Below are 17,984 nucleotides of genomic sequence, written 5' to 3'. Positions count from 1 at the left end.
CAGCTGTGAAACATTTTATAGCACCTTTACAACTCAGAATGTACCCTAAAGCAAAAATTAGAATTTTACATCAGCGGTTGATCTTCAAAAACATTGTGTGGTTTCTTTACAGTGCCATAGTAACAGAAAAAGCTGCAAACTCTTATGTGTAAACAAAACTTACGTTTCAGCAAACATTACAAATTTTGTCTTCTTTCCTCTATACTCCTCATTTTGGCCTTATTACATCTCCTTAGATCTAACCCATACATCAAAGGGGTTATGGTTGCCCAACAGTCTGTCAAAGTTAACACATTTGCAGATGACTTGCTCTTGACCTTGACTTGTCCACACACTATACTGCCTATCCTCCTATCCTTTTTTCTATCCTTATGTGCTTCTCCAATATCTTCGGCTTGGTAGTAAATGAGGAAAAATCATCAACCCTTAATGTCTCTTTCTCCCGGAGGTGGAGATCACTTTATTAAAACAAAATTATACCTTTTCTTGGCCAATTGCCCACTTAGAATGTCTCGGGATCCATCTCACCAAATCCTACCACACTCTCTATAAGGCCAATTACATCATAACCTTATATTCCCTTAAAACTTTAGTCACATCCTGGTCTCACCAACCACTCTTGTGGATTGGCAGAATCAGCACAGTGAAGATGACTATTCTTCCAAAGCTCCTATACCTATTCTGCACCGTCCCTGTCCCCATCCCTTCACATGCCCTAAAGTCATTTCAAAATGATGCCCTACATTTTATCTGGGCTAACAAGCGACCTCAGGTCACCAAACACACCATGCTCATACACAGGAAACAAGGGGGCTTTGGGGTTCCCAACTTCTCCAAGTACTATGTGGTAGTCTCATCTCTGACTTCATTATATGCTGTACAACAAGCCCTTACATGGGTCATCTTGGAATGCTCTCTTGGTTTATCATCTCCTCCTGCTCACTTTTATGGCTTCCCCCGAGATCTAGGCCCACTACTATCAGCCCTCTAATGGCTCATTCATTACGAATATGGGACTCCACCAAATACTCCAGTGGTCTAATCTCCCCTCATCTACCACTTCTCCCCCTTTTGGGCAACCCTCTGTTTCCTCCTGGCCTTGAGTCCCTCAGTGCTTTCCACTGGTGGGTCTCCCACAAACTTAATTGTGTTCACTCATTCCTCACTGGTCATTCTGTTTACACCTGGGCAGAAGCTTATATCTATCCTTTACTCACAGCAGAATAACCTTCAAAATCCCAACACTTACATTTCCAGTTGGGAAAAGGATCTGAAAAGCATCAAAGATATAGGCTGCTGGTCACAAATATGGACAACCCTAACCTCTTGCTCTATCAATATTCTTACTATTGAATCAGCCTTTAAAACTGTCACAAGGTGGTACCTGGTCCTGTCCCATCTGGCTTACCTTCATCTACAGTGGGGCAAAAAAGTATTTAGTCAGCCACCAATTGTGCAAGTTCTCCCACTTAAAAAGATGAGAGAGGCCTGTAATTGACATCATAGGTAGACCTCAACTATGAGAGACAAAATGAGAAAAAAAATCCAGACAATCATATTGGCTGATTTGGAAAGAATTTATTTGCAAATTATGGTGGAAAATAAGTATTTGGTCACCTACAAACAAGCAAGATTTCTGGCTCTCACAGACCTGTACCTTCTTCTTTAAGAGGCTCCTCTGTCCTGCACTCATTACCTGTATCAATGGCACCTGTTTGAACTTGTTATCAGTATAAAAGACACCTGTCCACAACCTCAAACAGTCACACTCCAAACTCCACTATGGTGAAGACCACAGAGCTGTCGAAGGACGCCAGAAACAAAATTGTAGACCTGCACCAGGCTGGGAAGACTGAATCTACAATAGGCAAGCAGCTTGGTGTGAACCACTGATAATCTCCCTAGATCTGGGGCTCCACGCAAGATCTTACCCCATGGGGTCAAAATGATCACAAGAATGGTGAGCAAAAATCCCAGGACCACACGGGGGGACCTAGAGAATGACCTGCAGAGAGCTGGGACCAACGTAACAAAGGCTACCATCAGTAACACACAACGCCGCCAGGGACTCAGATCCTGCAGTGCCAGACGTGTCCCCCTGCTTAAGCCAGTACATGTCTGGGCCCGTCTGAAGTTTGCTAGAGAGCATTTGGATGATCCAGAAGAGGATTGGGAGAATGTCATATGGTCAGATGAAACCAAAATAGAACTGTTTGGTAGAAACACAACTCGTCGTGTTTGGAGGAGAGAGAATGCTGAGTTGCATCCAAAGAACACCATACCTACTGTGAAGCATGGGGGTGGCAACATCATGCTTTGTGGCTGTTTCTCCGCAAAGGGACCAGGACGACTGATCCATGTACAGGACAGAATTAATGGGGCCATGTATCGTGAGATTTTGAGTGCAAACCTCCTTCCATCAGCAATTGAAGATGAAACATGGCTGGGTCTTCTAACATGACAATGATCCCAAACATACCGCCCGGGCAATGAAGGAGTGGCTTCGTAAGAAGCATTTCAAGGTCCTGGAGTTGCCTAGCCAGTCTCCAGATCTCAACCCCATAGAAAACCTTTGGAGGGAGATGAAAGTCCGTGTTGCCCAGCGACAGCCCCAAAACATCACTGCTCTAGAGGAGATCTGCATGGAGGAATGGGCCAACATACCAGCAACAGTGTGTGCCAACCTTGTGAAGACTTACAGGAAACGTTTGACCTCTGCCATTGCCAACAAAGGATATATAACAAAGTATTGAGATGAACTTTTGATATTGACCAAATACTTATTTTCCACCATAATTTGCAAATACATTTTTTCCAAATCAGCCAATGTGATTGTCTGGATTTTTTTTCTCATTTTGTCTCTCATAGTTGAGGTCTACCTATGATGCCAATTATAGGCCTCTCTCATCTTTTTAAGTGGGAGAACTTGCACAATTGGTGGCTGACTAAATACTTTTTTGCCCCACTGTACCTATTTGTGAGGATGCGCTACCCCGGGAGATGTCCTACATATATGGTGGATATGCCCTATGCTCTCCTGGTTCTGGACAAAGGTCCTTCAACTCCTACATACATTATAAGCCTGTCCCTTCCCAAGGGACCTGTGGCACGTCCTTCTACACCTGAAACCCCTGGGCCTTACTAAATACCAATTTAAGCTGGCTACATATGTACTATTGGTGGCTAAACAAACCATAGCAAAGCTTGTAAACAATAGTTCATACCTTTTACAGAAGTCTACCTCCACCTAGATTTCTTCCTTATTAATGAAAAGCTCTCCAGCATTCTTTCAGATACCCATGAGTGATTTCTTAAAACATGGACTCCATGGATCCAATATGTCCATCCTGCTATACCAATAGGCAGTTTTATATTGCTATAATAATAGAGGCTCCATAGCCCATGTTCGAGCGCTTTTGACATCCTCCTTTTGATTCTTTCTTGCCCCCTCCTTTTTTTTCTCTCTTCTATCACTTATTCTACTGACTCTCCTGCAGGGACAATTTGCGATTTGTTCCATGTATTTCTTGGTTCGATTATATACACTGTGTGTTTCATATGCTTCTATTCCTCTCACTAATGTCTGATCTCAGGCAATAGGGGTATGGATCCTCATCCGTTCCTCTTGCTGATTTATCAACACAATACGGTTAATGTATTTTGTGACATATCATCTACTTTGTCACTAGCTATAGGTGTGTTATTCTGTGAACGACCACTTTTGATCTGTTGGCTCTTGCTGTTATAGCTTTGCCTGCTTATCTGATAGCAGTTGCAATTGTATTTTCTAAACTCAAAATTTTTCAATAAAAATTTATCAAAAGGAAATTAATAATAGCCAAATGATGCTTCTTAGATAATGTGCATCAACTGTACATTATTTCTGTCTATTTTCTGTTTCCTATTTATGAAATATTTTTTACACACTTTTGGTTTGATGGAATTATTAATAAAATTCTTTTTACTGATCATCTTTAAAATTTTGTTGTGCATAATTATTATTTCTTGTTCTCTTTCATTGTTTTCCTTTAGTGAAAGCAAACGTCAGCATCCACTTTTTCTTTTATGCTATTATTACCCTTGTTGAATGAGCTAAGGCATGCTATTGATGCCGAAATGCTGTTTTACATGTGCAAATAATGCCATGAGAACTCCTTGTTGCCATTCACACTACTTCAAGGCCAGTGTCCAGGCTGGTGAACAAATGTTGCAGGGAACCAAATAAAATAAATTTTTTTTAAAAATGTAAAGGGGGTCCTTTCCACGTACACTACTGTGTCACTGAAGCATGCAATGGTGTCCTGTATGCAAAGAATGTGTAAAAGGAGTAGCCAGCCTTTTTCTATAAGGTTGTCCCTTTCAGATGGATCTGTCCCCATCAGGAAATGCCACAAAGAGCTTCTTTACAAGTCATATTCAGAGTGGAAGAATGTGTGCTCCTTCTTGAATGGTAAATTATTTTAGTGTATTTTAGGTTTTGATTTGAGCCATTCGTGCATTGCTCTGTATTAAACAGGGTTATTTAATCATCCAGCGGATTAACGTTTCTGACAACTGACTTGTGTAAGAAAATATTATCTTAGAAGTACATGTAACTTGCGTTGATTAGAAATTAGCCTTTCGTGAGAGGCTAATGAGCTAGGAGTTTAAGACCAGAATCCTGAAGGTAATCTCTGGGTGGCTCAGTTAAAGCCACTGATTTTGCTATACAGTAATCAAAGTACATTTTCAATGGTTAAAGTACAATTCTGTTAAGTGTCAACACAGATTTTGTGCAATAAATTGTTTATTTTGTGGAAGAAGTTTAAATTGTTGTTACCTGAGTTACATTTTGTTGCTTAAAATTCACCTACTCTTTGTATGTGAGACTGTCTGCTATTCCCAAAGTGTGTGTGGGAAGGTTCTGCATGCCTATTTGTAGCTTAGCTAGAATGTGGGCAGGTACAACATTTTTGCACTTTGCCCTGAAGAATTAATCATTTGCACCAGCCACAACACAACTTGGAAAAGGGTGGGACCTAGAAAGAGATGGCCACATTAATAATATGTTTTCCAATATTCCATTTCTGCACCGAAGCCTGGCTGCATGCAGAAGCAGGGGTATACTGTAGAGGACCTGTACTTACATGAATGTTAAAGGACATATCATTCACCCAGAGACTGGAGAATGCATAAGAGAAACAGCACCAAAATCTTTGATCTGTAGGGTAGATATAAGCAATACAAGTGAGTACATACAATGGAAGCTTCAATTTTCATGCACAAGAGAAATATCTCTGAGATACGTAGGAGAAATAAGAAGTAACAGCTAGTGCATTCAATAGAAGCACTAGTGTTTACCTTTACAGAAAAAAATATAAAGGTGACCTAACATTGGACAGTTTCCCCACCATTCCAGTTCCAACTGTATCTACCTTCAGCTATGCTGAACTCTTAAGTCTCCATGTGATGGCGCTGACTTATTAGAATCTATCTGGTCCATCTTGTAAGTGCTGATGGAGAAGAACAGGGAGCCCTGACAGTTCAGGATCACCAGAGCTACTGTAGGTACAGCAGAGACCGGGGAGGGGGGGGGGGGTACAGAGGGTGTCTGGTGTTCACTTTTACATTTTGTTTCCTGAAGGTAAACTAATCCTTTAAATTCTGTGAACACTTTTCCCACTCACCCTCCACAACACTGAACTTCATAAACAAAGCCAGAGCAGTGAAGATCTCCTGGCTGCCAAAATACAAATGGCCAACTGGAGGCCTGTGTTTATATTTACAATGTAATTAAAAATTACAGGTGTCTGGTCACACATTTGTATTCTGACAACAAGCAGACCTTCACTGCACTGGTTTTATAAGGCTTTCCCCAAGACAGCTGGACATCAGTACTGCACAAGCACAAAACAGCTGCATAGATTTCTTTGGGTTTCCCTGATGGACTGATAGGCAGATAGATGGGTAATATACAAACCTTTAATCACACACTTGTATAAAGGGTAACCACTAAACCTGCATTGCTCTGGCTTTGTCTACAAGCATTTCCTTAAGACAGCTGGACACAGTATTTCACATACACAAAAAAACTGCATAGATTTCTTTGGACATCCCTTAGAATTATATGCAGCTGCTGCAAACTTGTACAGAAAGGTGTCTAGCTGGTTCAGGGAAAGAAGTATAAGCTGCTTTATATTCACTAGAACATTATACGAACACAGTTCTCATTAGCTCCATGCTTCAAAAACTGTAAAAGTGAATAAGAATGATTAGTTATAGAAATGTTGTTCGACTGATATTTTTATTGCACTGCACATATTGTCTTTTGATCATTTTAAAAGTCATTGTTCTGCAGCCTACCCCTTTGTGAGATGTACTTTAATGTCCTATAGCATTTATAAAAAGGGGAAGATTCTAGGAAAAATGTATTTGGACTTAAAGTGTTTGTAGAGTGGGGAAGGATTAGAACCCCTGCAGGTATTTACTGCTGAAATTGTGATAGCACTGCACATATTTAAAGGACAAGCTTGCCTTTTGGAGAATGTTACACATTACACCTGTATTTAGGGTGTAACATGTAACATGTTCCAGCTCCTGTCCTTACATTCCCCCCCCATCCCCCTCCAGTGACAGTGGGCTGGGAATCCTCTCCCTGCACTCGCTGTAGGATTTCAAAAACAACTCAGCTATGTGGGGATCCGCCTGTACAGCCGCATCATTCATCTACAAGAATCTGTGAATAAATTAACTATAAGTGCTACCTGCCACCACAGCAGGTGGCTTGTAGTTCTCAATTAACTGCAAGGGTGCTCTTTAGTGCTCTTGTAGTTCATTGACGTGTTCTGCAGATTTCAAACAGAAAGCCCGTAAAGAGGTATGGGCAGAGAGCTGTAACAAGAGTCTACAGGAGCCAATCATTGCACCCAGAATGTTATGCAGGCTACTGAGAAATAAAACTAATAAATACCTGCAAAAATACATGCATTTATTTATTTTCAAAAGGTGAACCGATCCTTTAATATGAAATAACATAAATATCTAAGCATACGTACAAAGCATCTACTCTAAAACCAAACTGAGATAAATCAAAATACTAATATTACCAGCATTGCACGTAAATGATCAGTCTGACCAGATTCGATGATGTATGGGAGTCTTCATGAATTTATTTAATACCATATGTGTATCTTGACCTTTCTATGACTTGAAAAGCTGCATCTGGTATTTTCTGCTATCTGAGGCTCTATTATAGAGATTTCCCTTCACTTCAGACAAAAAAATACATTTTCTCCTATTTTTCCCCTATTTTTTACTAGCTGAATTCAGGACTATTTTTAATTCAATTCAGATTGTCCTACACCAGTTCTATGTGTAGCTATCTGAATCAGTATCCCCTACTATAGGTTTAGAGGCCATAATTGGACTGTGCAGGACTAGCCAATTGTGTGTCTTGCCTGGAATGTGAGGAAACTATTTCTTATTGCAAGTGATTCAGGGATCTTTCTTGGTTAGTCTTTCTAGCCCACCAACAGAGACCTGGTCACTTCTGTCTATCTGAACCTCTCATGTTACCAGTAGTTGATTTGTGAGTATTTTGGGCCTATTTTGTACTGTGTTTTCCCTGCTTTTCCATGTCAGATCCCAAACTATGAGGGAGCAAACCAGTTACCAGGTATTCCCAGCTTGAAATCCACTAACAGCTGGAGTTCTATCAATAGTGAGCCCACTCAAGGGCTTGACACTGACCGTCTAGAATGTTGTCATTTTCTTGAGCCTCTGCACTCATCTGAGTTTTTCTTAGTGTCCTAATTGCTGATACTTACCACAGAGGCTATAAATATACCTCAATGCCTTCCTTTAAGGAGTCATTATCTTATCTGCCTGTAGCCTTAGCAGCCTCTGCGCCCTTTATCACAAAGGTTTTCTTAGGCTGACTCTCAGAAATCCTTAATAGATGATGCTGTCTCTGAGGAGACACATGCCAATTACTCCTAGGCTTATGGAGACAATTTGGCTCTTATTGATGAAGTGCTCTCCAAATTGAGACTGGAACATCAGCCTGCAGCTTCTACCATTGCTACTACCTTTCTAGGATCCCTTGGAAGCCCTAAGTCTGCACAATGTCCTTTATGGGGACTGGAAGACTCCAACAAAATGTTCACATCTGCTAATTGTTTGGCAGTCCTATACCCATTTGAGGAGCCTTTTATTAAGAAGTGAATGGTTCCCTTGATGGATCTGACATTATCCTGTCTTAAAAAAAAACTGATGATCCCTGTAGAGGATGAACCTATTATTAGGAATTCCTTGACAAACGTTGAGAGATTTTTTTCAAAATTTTGTTTTCTCTGGCTGGCCCTGCATTTCAACCTGCCTTAGGTGTTATGCTAGTCTGTCAAAATTTAGGGGACTAGATTAGGACCATTAGAAGTGGTCCTATTTCTCTCCAAACTGATCCTTTGTTTGTGGAGCATTTTAACTTTACGCCAGCAGCCCTAATGGTTAGTGTATATCTCCCATCAAATTTCCCTCCTGTGAGTGGAGATGTGGACAACTAATAAAAACAGTTGCTGCACATGCCCTTTGAGGGCATTCAAGGATTTCACTGGTGGTAAGAGTACTCAACAGAGTAAGTGACCCAACAACAGAAAAATAGACATCAGACAGAAAAGGCTCACCCCCCACCCCATTTACCATTTAGACCATGAAGAAATTATTTTGTTACTCCCATGCTTCAACTTCAAAAAAAAGACCCAAATCAGGTGTACAGCTCAACCACAAATCTTGTTCCACTCCTTTGCTCATTTCCATTCCAAGTACACTATAACTCAATATCTTATCATTGTGGGACAAATTAATTCAGTCACTAGAAAAACCAAAATGCCTGACACCAAGAACTGGGTTGTCTCTGACCTGGTGACTCAGGAATCCAATTCTAAAGTTGGGGAAATCTTTCTTTTTGATCTCTTGGGAGATCCTCATAAAAGGTGCCAGCCTTTCAGGTTGGAGAGGAGTCCTAGACACTTGATTTCTGCTGGCAACTTGGTTGTCGTTGCAACAATACACATCCCAACTGGAGTGTCATTCAATCAAGATTTAGTCAGAACATTTACAGTAGTAGCATGTCTCTCCTCTCAATGAGGAACCAGAAGCCTTGCCATGGGCAAAACAATTACAAATGATTATGTATTGGGCAGGATCTCATGTTCAGCCTTGTTCACTATTTACATTCTAGGCATGGACAATTGGCAGACAGACTTTCTCATCTAACATCACCTGTATCCAGGGAATGGGCCCTAGGAGGTTCATAACCTGTATCAAAGGTGGAGGATGCCTAATGTGGTCCTCCTGGCTTTCAAGTTCAACAAACAAACTGGACAATTTTGTCTCCAGGTACAGAGATCCTCTTGCTGAAGCAGTGGACAATCTGATGACTCAGTTTCATCAATAAAGTCTGATATATGCCTTTCCTCCTCTGAAACTGCTTCCTTGTCTGCTACACAGGGTCCAGATGGAGGGCATCCTGATGATCCTCTGGACAGGCCCAGTCTAAAGAGATGAAAGAATCTTTCATCCCAGAAATTTTTTTGGGGATGAACCCTTTTGCAGTTAGTCCTTGATTAGCATTTAGCCCTGTGTACCATTAAGGGCATATCTCTGCACTTGATACCTTGTTCCAGAGACCACAAGATTCCAAATCTTTAATACCATCTGTAAAAGTTACCTCCCATGTAGTTCCCATTGTGCACTTACCTGTCAGTCCATGGAATTTGAATTTCATTTCCTCGACCCTTCAAAAACTGCCTTTTTTAACCTCTCAGGGATTTTCCCCTCTTCACTTTTAGTCATAAGGTTGTGTTCCTGCACTGCAAGGATTTCACGAACTCTGTTGTAGATTCCTACCCTATTCTGTTCTGAAGAATTTTGTAGCAGTTTGTTTTACCATGTCTTTTCCAGACTGTTTTCTTCAGTACATGCAATGACAGGTAAGTCACACTTACAGTTTTGTGCCTTGACATAGGTCAGAATGTCTATAGTACACACTCCTTCCTCAGTGCACTCACTGGTCACATTGACAGGTGCATGGTTGAAGAGCTTTGTGCTAGGGATGAGGGGAGCCTAATTTTTGATTTACAGTTCATGGCAGTGGTGGACCCATGTCTGCAGAGAGTAAATCTCCCTAATGTGGACACACAGCAAAAAAAATAAAAATAAAAAACTGGCAATGATTCTAACCCCTTCATTGCTCTTTAAAAAAGCAGAAGTCTACATGTCCCCAACCTATGAATGGATTAATGATTTCTTTCATAAATGCACAAATTGTTTTTGTAATATCTGCCTGCAGTTAAGCTTTAATGTGTATGTTTACTGTAAAAATGAGCTAGAAATACTGCACATCATGCATTAGCTATTTGCATAAATGACTGTTACAAGCATAAACTGGAGCCAGACAGAGACAAGGACAACTGATTTCTAAATTAATAGACGTCACATCTCTCCATATACACAGCTTTATATTTATTTCATATCTCTCTTTCTCAAACAGCTAGTAAAAATATCCAGCATAACAACCTGCAGAATGATTGCTTGCAGCATTATATTATGTCTGTGTTATCATTAATGGGATTTTAATGATGACTTAATTCTGTGTGCAGAATTACTATGGAGCTGCCCGGACTATCTTTTCTGATAACCCACTCGGCTTGACATGTGGAATGGTATGTCCAACATCAGACCTTTGTGTAGGTGGATGCAATTTATATGCAACAGAGGAAGGTCCAATTAACATTGGTGGACTTCAGCAGTTCGCTACTGAGGTACGTGCATACTACTTATTATCTTCTACAACTTTTAATTTATATAGTGTGAATAATGTTTTTATTTGTGTGTGTGTGTGTGTATGTGTGTGTACATAGTGTGTATATACTGTATACACTATATTGTCAAAAGTATTGGAACACCCCTCCAAATCATTGGATTCGGGTGTTCCAATCACCTCTATGGCCACAGGTGTATAAAATCAAGCACCTAGGCATGCAGACTGCTTCTACAAACATTTGTGAAAGAATGAGTCGCTCTCAGGAGCTCATTGAATTCAAGTGTGGTACCATGATAGGTTGCCACCTGTGCAATAAGTCCATCCGTGAAATTTCCCTGCTACTAAATATTCCACGGTCAACTGTTAGTGGTATTATAACAAAGGGGAAGCAACTGGGAACAACAGCAACTCAGCCACAAAGTGGTAGGCCATGTAAAATGACAGCACAAGCTGAAGCGCACAGCGCGCAGAAGTTGCCAGTTGTCTGCAGAGTCAATAGCTAAAGACCACCGAACTTTATGTGGCCTTCAGATGAGCACAACAACAGTGCAGAGAGAGTTTCATGGAATGGGTTTCCATGACTGAGCAGCTGCATCCAAGCCTTACATCACCAAGTGCAATGCAAAGCATTAGATAGTGGTCAACTGAGCGGTTGTCCTCATTGAAATATTTTCTTTTTCCTTCTGTCCTGTTGACAAATGTAAATGCTGGATTTTCCATCACTTTCTTTCTCAGTCATCAAGAAAAATAGAGAGGCTTAGGTACCCTAGTGGTAGCACAGAGCAATAAAAAAGCTGACAGAGAATAATAATATTTCACTACTTAAAGTGTAACTTCAGTCAGAAAATTAAGTCCTGCTAGATCATTTCAGACTGCCCCCATTTGCAGGTATAGCTATGTAAAACATTAAAATAAGTGTCTGTATTGTATAAGATCCAATAATACATTGTCTCACCCTGCTCTGCACATGCTCAGTTGCTCTCTATTTTTCAGCACTGTGCCAAAAAAGTAGAGGTCATTCTGCTGACAGCCTAAAGATTTACTGCTGCTCAGGGGCTCTGTGCTTCAGCAAACTGGCAACCTCCAGCAAAATTAAACAGGAACAATGCTGGAGGCAATTTACAGCACCCACTAATCTGGTAGCATAATTATTATTGTGGGATGTATGTTCCTTGATAAAAAACATTATTTTGATCAAGTTGTTATGGGTAAAGTTCTGATTTAATCAAAAACTAAAAAAAAAAGTTTTATTTATACTACATACTGTACACTTTAACTTGTTCCCATAAAAGCAAGGTGAATTCCTTTGCTTCACTGCTACCCTGTAGCGATGATCGAATCTACCTGGGTTAGATTAGCTAGGAGCTCATTGAATCCTGTTTGAAATCTGAAAATGTAGCACCCCTTTGAAGTCTATGGTGGGTGAATTTTAATACAAAATTCTGGATATTTAGAACATTTAATAAAGCAAACAAAAAAAAAAGTTAAATATCATAAAGAGAGGAGAGGGCCTTTTTTAATGTAACTTTGAGGGTAAAATTAAAAAAATTGCTTGGGAGGTGCCTTTATACTGCATGTGGTATTATGGAACAGTACAATTTTCATGTGCAGCTTTAGGGGCACCGTATTCTGGCATTATATATTTTAGATGTGTATTTGATTTTTTTAGCTTTTATATTTAGCCTGGCTTAAAACAGCAGCATCATCCCATCTGATTCTTTTCAACATAACCTGATTTTTTCATTTTTTTAAATTCAGCAATAATAGATATGAATTGAATGAGTAAATGTTGCAGCCACAACATATCTAACATCTAGAGGAAAGTTGTTCTTAAAACATCAAGCTAAAGCCTTTGTAAACAATTACCTTAATAGTATAGTTTAAGAACTTCTATTTTCCTATGAACACTTGAACACTTGTACAGTGTGAGGCGCAGATACCAGATTAATGGTATAGTGACAAGCAATGGTGTTCTGTTGGTGTTATTTACAAGGCTGTTTACAGTGCTCCAAAACAAAGAGTTAAACAAAATCCAACAACAAAATTCTAGCCATGTCCAAACACTGACTACACAATCAAACCTCCACCCACACTGTAAATTCTATATTAACTACCATAGAAAGGGAAGATGTGTATACTTACCTAATCTATAGGCACTGGTCTGGTCAATTGATCTTTTCACTCACAGGCTTCGATGAATAGGAGAGAGCAGCAACAATGGATGCAATGCCTGGGCAGTGAAGTCACCCATAGGCTTACTGTAGGGCATCCATCGTCCACTGTCTCCCCTGAAGCTGGAGCTCGGAGCCGATCATGTGACCAGATTGGGGCTCCCTAAGAATAGGTAAGTATATTCATTTTTCTTTTGCAGGGTAATATTAGCCAGGACTTCCATTTTAAAGATATATAGTACGTATGAATAAATTAATATAATACAGTACTATTAAACTAACAATAAAAGCTTAGTGCAATATAATGTGTATGAGATAAATAAAAAAAAAAATAAAATCTCCAAAACCTAAAGAGCATAGACATTAAGTGAAACAAAATCCACATAAAACTTCCCTAAGGAGCTTAACGCTCTCAGTGCAGCAATCCAATTGAAAGTGCAATGAGTTATAAAATGTCCAATATATAAAGTGCATAAAACCTTAGATAAGAAAAAAGTCTTTCTGAAACTCCCAGAGGAGTAAAACTTTAAATACAGCAATTTAATTCAAAGTGCAAATCTTGTGTACCAATAGCAATACGCAGTTTAGATGAGCTCATAAAGTATACATTTCAAATCAGTTCACCACAACAGTAAAGAAGGTTTTAACGCTTACAGCACAAACACACTTTCCCCATAGACAGAGGCTCACCCATCCAAAATGACCTAGGTCTTAACGGGTGTTTGTAAACATATATAGTTGTGCTAAGGTTTTATTGTTCGTTTTTGTATTAGATTATTCAAGTGAAAAGCGAAAGGCATTTTTGCATTGAAAAAAAAAAAGCCAATCTGAGACAATAGCCACAAATATTGTTCAGTGGCTGGGCAGTATGTAAGCAGCTTGGCTAACTTGTAATCCAAGAGAAAGATACAGTATAAAACAGGTTTTATCTTAAAATATAAATAAAAGTGTTTTTTAAGTGACAATAGTCACAAATATTCTATGACTATACAGTAGATCTCTAGATGTCAGTGGGCAGCAAGTGCCACCTAGACTGTTGCGTTATGTGCCCCATTTTGTCTAAACTTCACTGCATCCCCGCCCTGATGTAATCTAAGAGAATTTTTTGGCCTGGATTGCCCCAGAGTGGCAGGTTGCTATCTATAATTTTTTGTTTGCTTTGTTTTTTTTTACTTATACTACTGCACACTATTTTCATATGTAATAATATTTTTTAATTTTGTTTTTCTTCTGTATTTTTTGGTATCAATGCACTTGGTGGGCTGCACACAACTGGGGCCAGGCACTCTCTGCAATTCCTCTGCTTTGCCAACATAGCATTTTTTCCCCAGTAACTCAGCAGCCAGTTGTATTTTTGTTATATTCATTTATTTATATACTGTATAGTCAGCTTCAGGAGGAAAACCTATGGCAATATGCTGACAATCCTTCACAACCCAGGAAGAAGGGTAGGCAGCAACAAATGAAGGAAGGTCAGACAGCATTAAGAAATAAAGGTAGAATCCTACGGCCCACCCTTTCCCTAGGACTGTCTAATAACAAAAAAGTACCAAAGGCCATTTTTATTTGAATACCTAACTTTCTTGAAAAGTTTGGTTTGGGCAAGGTTCAGCAAGGATCAGCAAACATTACTAAAGTTAGTTAAACCTTATTAAAGTTATATTATTATAAAAATGCAAAGCTACATTAAAGCAGAACTTTACCCATAACAACTTGATAAAAAATAATGGTCTTTAGCAAGGAACACAAGAATAATTATGCTAAGAAAATTAGTGTGTGCTTTAAATTGCCACCACAATTACTCCTGTTTCTTATTACTGAAGGCTGCCAGTTTGCTGAAGCCCAGAGTCCCTAAGCAGCAGTAAATTTTTAGGCTGTCAGATCTACTGGTTCTTATTTTGGACACGGTGCCAAAAAAAAGAGCAATTGAGTATGTGCACAGCAGAGTGAGACAGTGTATTGTAGGATTTTAAACAGTATAGGTACTTATTCTTAAAGAGGGACTTCACTGTCTCAGTCAACACTGTTTATTTGTAATTCTTATGCTGTTAACATTAGTAAATAGATAGGAATGTATATCATATTTACTTGTTTTAAACTTTTTTTTTTACATTTCTTCAGTTACTTCCTGGTTTCCATGCATAGGCAAATAATGTAATACATCCCAGTAGTCTTCAAGAGGGAAGGAGGTGATTGCTGAGTTAAGAACACCCACCTGCCTGTATGCCTAAGCTAAGGACAGATGGATTCCAGGAAGTAAATACTACATGAATCATCTGCCCTTACTCAAGATGTCCGCAGACACAAATAGCAGGGGTAGGGGTTTCAAAGTGATTGCTCAGCATAATAAAGAATGGAGACATAGATGGATAGCTCAGTTTACTTTGAATAACAAAAATGAATAAAATAGCATTTTTGGTTTGTGGTGATTAGATACAGTGTAGTTCTGCTTTAATGTTTTACATAGCTTAACCTGTAAAAGGAGCCAGCCTGAAATGTTCTAGCATGACTTAATTTTCTGACTAACATTCCACTTTAAATAACATGACGGGGTGCCCTAACCCTACCTGTAAAGTGGTATACGCACACAAACTACTATAGCAAAACTGACATTTACAAAGAAAAAAACATTTTCTAGTTCATGGACATCCTTCCAGAACCATACCCCCCTACGAGCCCCTGGGGTGCGCACCGGGTACAATCTGTGATCGCTGTGTCCTTTGGACACAGCTGATCATGTGTCCAGGTAAAGGGCCAATCAGAGCAGCCTTTTACCATGTGATCAGCTGTGTCCAGTCACAGCTGATCACAGCGTAAATAGTATATGCTGGTTATTGGCAGTTGTCTCCTCACGCTGACAGCATGTGAGGAGAGGAGAGCCTGTAAGCGGCATTTCTCAGAGGGGACATCTACATTGATTATCAGGGCACTGATCACCAGTGCCATTATGATCAGTGTAGCCACCTTAGTGTGACTAATAGTGCCCATCAGTGCTTTGTATTAGTGACCATAGGTGCTGGCTATCAGTACCTATCAGTGCTGGCTACTATTGCCTCCTCAGTGCTGGCTGTTAGTGCTCATTAGTGCTGGCTGTCAGTGACCATCAGTGATGCCTGCCAGTGCCCATGAGTGCTGCCTATCAGTGCCACCTATCAATACCCATCTGTGCCACCTATTGGTGCCCATCAGTGACTCATATTTGTGCAGCCTCATCAGTGCCCATCAGTGAAGCCTATCAGTGCCCATCAGTGCAGCCTCATCAGCGCACATCAGTGAAGGAGAAAAATCACTACATTACAAACCTTTATACCAGAAAATAAGAAAAACTTTTTTTTCACAATATTTTTTCAGTTTCTTTAGGAAAAACTAAAAACCCAAGGGCTGATTAAATACCACCAACGGAAAGCTCTATTTGTCTAAAAAAATTTTAAAAATCTAGTTTGGGTACAGTGTTGCATGATTGCGCAATTGTCATTCAAAGTGCAGCAGCGCTGAAAGCTGAAAATTGACCTAGGCAGGAAGGGGTAAAAGTGCTCTGTAGGCAAGTGGCTAATTAGTATCTTACTCATACACAAAAAGTGTAAAGTGTAAATAAAAACAAAGAGCCAGTTTTTGACAAGTCTTTTAATGAAAAAAAGCACCTAGATCTACGATACATCCATTGTCAGTCATGTTGTTCAACTAGGTAAATCCCAAATACCCAAAGCCTGGTGAGCCACCCAATGAAAAAAAAAATCCACCTGTTGACACTCTTCATGTTCCATCATTTCCCACTTGCTGAAAGACAGATCCAGCAGATTACAGCTGTTATAAACAAAGGGAAGGGTTTGTCTCCTGCTGAATGGATAAATGTTCAGGTGTTCATTCGAACCTTAAGCTCATCCATAGTGACAATGCATTGGCTCTTTCTCCTGCAATCTCATGCCTGTAACTGTCACATACTCTCCCAAAGGAAATTAAAGCTTCTATGCTGATACTCATTGCCCAGGCATATCCCACTCCTGCCACCATTTAAAGTGGACCTTCCATAGAAATGAGAGGTGTGCTCTATTGAAAACCCTACTTTTAAAAGTTGTCTGCAGTTTTTTCACAGACTTTTTTTTGAGACATAGCTATCCTGGTATGCAGCATTGTGGCCTGCCAGAAATGCTAGAAGTCAAGGCCTAGGTAAGTATTATTCTTTTTTTTTTTTTGCAGAAGCTTTGTTTTTAAATTGCTTTTGTAGGCAAATTGACTTTGGGGAGCTTTCAATAGGGTGTACTTTCCATTTCTATGAAAAAAAAGACCTGTGAAAAATCAATTGCAGACAGTAACAATTAGAAAATATGCCCTGTGAGAAAAACACAAACAGCCTGTTATCACTGTAAGACATGTGGGGTTCTCCAAAAGAGGAGAGAGAGAAAAAAAGAAAGAAAAAGAATGCTCTGGGGAAATCTATGTAGTGTAGTTATTTTATGCCAAAGGATAAAAATATGTTTTAAATGAACCAAGAATATTCAGGATTGTGTACTTGCATCTGCAAGATTAGAGGATGCCGATGTATCGAACAACCCGGGTAAGCAGCCTGCTGAAACTATTCCTGTCTCTGTGCAGAATGTAGTTGTTCTCTGTGTGTTCCAGACAATCTTATGCTGTATTGTGGCTGGTTCTGGGTACAAGGTGCAGTAGACTTTTTTTGTCCCCCAAAAATGTTCTATACTCCTGTCCTGTAGAAGTGGCCACCCACACCACAATATGTGATGACAGTGTTTTATGAAAACTTTATAAGCAATAAATTTCAACCCATAAATATCAACATTCTCAAATATGTCCTTAGCAAACAGACACCTCTGCTAATCTTTTCTCTAACTTTTTGGCGCTACAAATTTCAATTGTTATCACTGTAGTGCATCTGGACATAGGCAGTTTGTAAAGAAGCTGCAGGACAGGAGCAAAATTAAGATGTATCAAACAATGAAAATAAATGTCATTTTGGCTGCTGGGAACCCACCCTTTTATTGTGAGTCGGCTGG

At 39.6% G+C, this 17,984-nt stretch overlaps 1 protein-coding gene across 1 annotated transcript in view; it reads left to right on the top strand.

The window, feature by feature from the left end:
- The window catches only part of DPYD (dihydropyrimidine dehydrogenase), a 1,720,296-nt gene that overhangs the window by 540,453 nt on the left and 1,161,859 nt on the right, over positions 1 to 17,984 (top strand). The window contains exon 5 of the mRNA XM_089677280.1: positions 10,638 to 10,799. Coding sequence (XP_089533406.1) covers positions 10,638 to 10,799 — 162 coding nt within the window. The remainder of the gene's footprint in view (positions 1 to 10,637; positions 10,800 to 17,984) is intronic.

Source organism: Staurois parvus, unplaced genomic scaffold (genome assembly GCF_062004578.1).
Source record: "Staurois parvus isolate SC_StPar_1 unplaced genomic scaffold, SC_StPar_1.0 ptg000183l, whole genome shotgun sequence".
In the NCBI taxonomy this organism is placed as follows: Eukaryota; Metazoa; Chordata; class Amphibia; order Anura; family Ranidae; genus Staurois; species Staurois parvus.
The sequence above is the reverse complement of the archived record's forward strand: the minus strand, read 5'-3'. Positions and strand labels throughout refer to the sequence as shown.